At 42.6% G+C, this 4,536-nt stretch overlaps 1 protein-coding gene across 2 annotated transcripts in view; it reads left to right on the top strand.

Moving 5' to 3' along the window:
- LOC116377277 (zinc transporter 6) overlaps nucleotides 1-4,190 on the top strand; it is a 9,075-nt gene extending 4,885 nt beyond the window's left edge. The window contains exons 5-6 of one of the 2 annotated variants that reach the window (XM_031838877.1): nucleotides 813-1,496; nucleotides 2,326-4,190. In XM_031838877.1, coding sequence (XP_031694737.1) covers nucleotides 813-1,448 — 636 coding nt within the window. In that variant the 3' untranslated portion in view covers nucleotides 1,449-1,496; nucleotides 2,326-4,190. Of the gene's footprint in view, nucleotides 1-812 lie in introns of both variants that reach the window. The other variant, XM_031838876.1, reaches the window with a different exon arrangement.
- The last annotated feature ends 346 nt before the right edge of the window (nucleotides 4,191-4,536 follow it).

The raw sequence follows: 4,536 nt of genomic DNA, 5'->3' as shown, positions 1-4,536 counted from the left end.
TGTGTGTGTGTGTGTGTGTGTGTGTGTGTGTGTGTGTGTGTGTGTGTTGTCATTTTGAGGTCTGTATGAGAATGTTAAAATTAGCAGGCAAGGACAAAATGAGGGACTCAGTTTTGTGTTTTAAGGTCAAAGGCTGAATGTTGAATTGAGACGTGCTGTGATGAAGGTTATTGTGATGATTACATAACCAGATGTGTTTAAAAAAAACATTTAAATACATTTTAAAAAACATTTATAAAACCTGATCATGTCATCATTTTTTATAAATGACATTTTTTGAGCTCAAATGTTCCTGATGTTGCGCTTCAATTCCTTCTCAATGAGACATTTAGTCTTTAGGAAGTTAGCTGAACTACTTTATAGTATCGATCCATAGCTGCAGTACTTCACAGTATAATTTGCATTTAATTTTTCACTATGTGCACCATTTACATGTATACATGTACAGGCTAAATTCTTCCATCACTTAATTGTATTTGTATATTTTTTGCTTTTTTTTTTTGCCCAGGATTAAAACGTCCTCCCCAAACTCCTGAAATAAATCATAGTTTCATTTTGTGTGCACAAGATGATCATTTGTCGGGAACAAGATGGTAACTTTGACACCAAGATGACATCTTCTTTTATTCCGTCTTGAATTGTCAAATAAGAACAGAAATATGTCGGTACAAACTAAAATCTCAGAAGCCAAATGAAAGTCTGAAGGACTTTATTTGCATTTTCTTAAACTAGATCTCTTTGAAGCTACTTAAATGCGAAACCATATTTTACTGATTTATCTTGTGTGCTCCCCCCCCACCTCTCTGTTTCAGGCCGGCTCTGCACACGTTCGTATCCGCCGTGACGCCAACGAGCAGCTGGTTCTGGCTCACGTCACCAACCGGCTGCTGCCGCTCGTCTCCACGCTGACCGTCCAGATCTTTAAAGACGACTGGACCAGACCGCTCCTCACCGGGACCCTCTCCTCCGCCTCCTCTGCTCCCCCTCTGGGTCCTGAAGGCTACGCCACCGTCTCCTCCTCCATGCCTCCTCCGCTCTTGACCTCAGGAGGGGAGATGGACCCACTGACTTCCACGCCCTCCAAACCCAGCAGCCCTCCACCAGAGTTCGCCTTCGACACACCGGGGAGGAATGTGCAGCCGGTGGTCCTCCCCAACCCGGGACACCACGCCCACCGGCCCTACGGAGGCCTGGGACTCCCCTACGGAGCGTCTGCCTACACGGGGATGCTGAGTCAGGGTCTGGTGCGGCCCGGTGGCGGGTTGGGACTCGGAGCGCAGGGTCTCGGTGCGCAGGGACTCGGAGCGCAGGGACTCGGAGCAGGGTTCGGACTGGGTGCGAGCGGGGTGCCTTACAGAACTGCCTTCGGAGGGTCGGCGGCGCCGCTCCGGTTTGGAACCAGCAACCCTCTGGCTTCACAGTCGCAGTACAGACAACACCGACCGTGATTGTGCAGCGCTAGAACTCCCCTCCAGACGCTTTCACTCACGATGAAGGTGAAGTTTGTCCACAGCTCAGTTCAGATATTTAAATCTGATGAGATTTATATTCCTGTCCAGGCTGGATGGCCGACGCTACAGCATTTACTTCCCAGTGTGACACCAAGATGGTAACTTTAGATTTAAGTCTTGTAGTGTGAGCCGCCCCTGACTTTAGAAGAGAGGTGGCGAGGATGTTGTGGTATTTATTTTGGGGACCAAACGGATGACTGTGGTTGGATTTGTTATGTTTGAGTCTGTTTTTTTTATTCGGAAACATCCTCAATGGGAGGCTGACGGTTATTTTCTTAACGCTGTTCGGAAACGTTTTGTGGCAACATCTTCAAACATCATTTCTGGAGAAAGGTAATAAAAAGTGTTGAATTAAAACAAAAATCCAGTTTTACATTTTTACATTTCAGCCATTTAAAGGACACTAGAATCCAAATCATTGACAGTAAAAACCTCCCAGACAGGAGATCAAAGGTCAGAGGTGACAGCACTCTTACCTCCTATCTCCTAGTCTTTTACTAATGATGATGTTAAAGAGGAGAAAAGAATTGAGGGAGATTTAGAAAACGGGAAGGTGATCAAGAAGACTTTCATTCATGGTGTAAAACTTCCAGTTCATCTTCTAAAGCTTTGAGGTGTGTTGAAGTGTAAGTGTTGCCTTAAAGTGTCTCGAGTATTTGACGGCCACTCGACCAGCATTTAAACATGAATATTGTGTTAAAAACAAAAACATGTTCATGTGCTGATTTGCTCCTCATCTACGTTTTATGTTTGGTATAAAACTACATTTATTTTCTTCTGCTCTTAACTTCTAATTTCACCTTTTTGTCTACAGAGCTGCTGCTGAAGACTCACGCAGAGTGAAACACGAACACAGTTAACATCATCGTGATCGTTGCACGTTTAGGGTTTGAAGTAAACAATTCATTTTTTATTAAAATATTAGCTTTGTTTGTTCTGTTATGTTTGAAAACGCACATCACAACTTCCTAAATTGTACGACCAACATTCCTCAACACGATCTTTCTTCTTTTTTTTTTTTTAATCCAATTTTTTTGCATTAAAAATGATTCATGTGACTCAAAACTGTTGCAGGTTCGTCTTCTGTTCAGCGACTGACTGAGCTGTTCCTCAGTGTGTGTCTGCAGACTGAATGTTACCGAGTGTTCCTGCATGTGGTTAGCAGCAGCTCTGCAGACAACGTTCTCCTCAGACTCTCTTGTTTTGTGTTATTCCTCCAGACACATTCACATCTTTGTATCTCCTCAAGTGGAATTTGGAGGAATGTGAAGAAAAGTTGGATTACTGTGAATCTGTTTTATTTCGTCATTAAACACGGAGCCTTTTCAGGGGGAGGAGCATTTCATGTGCTCTGCTGGGAGTGTATATTTGACTGGGATGTTTCTTTTTATTTATGTTTTTTAATATGAACTCGAGCTGGGTGTCAAACAACAGTTATTCCTTGTTATCCATTTGTCACAGGTTTCTGGTGCCTTTCTCACATTCAGGGGGAAAAACACATTTATTATTTGAATTCTTACATCGGTGATCAATATGATGCTTTTTCACAACAGTTACGAGTCGGAGAAATGCTCTTTAGATAGATGAATAAATAAAGAACACTCAGCCCTAATGAGACATATTCCATGTGTGTTCATTTCAAAAGGACGGAGACCGTTATTAAGAGCTTTGGCGTTTTCTCTCTTCTGCTGAATGAAACGTAATTCATCTTTAAATCTGCGACACGGCCTGAAGTTACAAAAAAAAAAAAAAGTGCAAATGTTAATTTAAAGAGCAACTTAAGTCTGTTGAATGTGAGAAAAGTGTGCAGCTGTAACCAAACCCAGCAGTGATGTCACAGTCCTGGAGTACACCTGTTCATCACAGCACGCTGAGAAGTTTAACTATTAGAAATCAGCAGAAACGAGACTGGAAGAGGAACTCTGATGCATTTAGACTCAATGGAGCTTTCAGAGTAGATCGCTCCCTCCACATTCTGTACAAACTAGTGCTCATATTTAGGTGCCTTCAGTCGCCCTCTCTGTAATCATTTGCTTCTCCAGGCGTCACTGATCTACATCAGTGTGTGATGAGTCTCTCTGCTCCTGCAGCATCTCCTTGCTCCCTCAAGGCATCATGGGAAACCTCTTCCCCTCAGCGTAGCCTGACGTGACCTTCCGACCTCACAACATCTGTTGTGAAGAGGAATCTCCCGTCTCTCGTGACAGAGCTGATCAGCAAGTAAGTACATCAACTAAGGTTCGGCATAAACGTGTTGAATACAGGGAGCTGTAACCGGGAGTGTTGTCTCCAAAAGTCTCCCGTGAAAAATACCTGCAGATATTTGACACGAGTGCACCTGTGTGCTCCCATAGTTGGCACAGAAACAAAGACACCTCCGAACATTAACGCTTCCACTCAGCTGCTGTGTCAAAGAGTTCAAAATCTGTGAACGAAGATCAACCAAATATTACAGCTAAACATCCAAGAACAATACTCGGTACTTCAAACCACAGATTCAACATGCCACAATGGACGCATGCTTCTTCCCTGCCTTTTACAATAAAAACACTCATAAATACACAGAAGCGATACTTTAAAAGCTATTCGGTTGTTTTTTTCACCTAAAAACGTCTCTACTTTTTAGAGAAATTGTTCTACTGAAAAGGTAGAACATCATCTTCTGCATATGAAAGAAAACCTCAAAATTATAATGAATTACATTTTATCACGAATTACCCACTTGTGTTTTTAAAAGCAATGTTCATGTACATACGCTAGAAATCCTGAGAAAAGAGTGATCTACTATATTCCCAGGAAGTTGTAATTTAATTGTGAAAGTATTCACCCTCTTTTTGCTCTTTTTTTTTTTTGTCTCTACCATCTCCTGAGTGAAATATGTTTCCTTAGCTGCTGAATGCTCCACTCTGGTCACCAGCTGCTCTCTGACGGTGTCTGCTGAGCTGCTAGTGAACAGTGCGCTATGAGGATGAACCAGAACAATAAAGTTCTTTCTCGAGCTGAGCTGAAAATCACTATGAAGCTC

Source organism: Anarrhichthys ocellatus, unplaced genomic scaffold (genome assembly GCF_004355925.1).
Source record: "Anarrhichthys ocellatus isolate YVR2014 unplaced genomic scaffold, GSC_Weel_1.0 scaffold1087, whole genome shotgun sequence".
Lineage (NCBI taxonomy): Eukaryota > Metazoa > Chordata > Actinopteri > Perciformes > Anarhichadidae > Anarrhichthys > Anarrhichthys ocellatus.
Note: the sequence above shows the minus strand (reverse complement) of the source record. Positions and strands in the feature narration are given on the sequence as shown.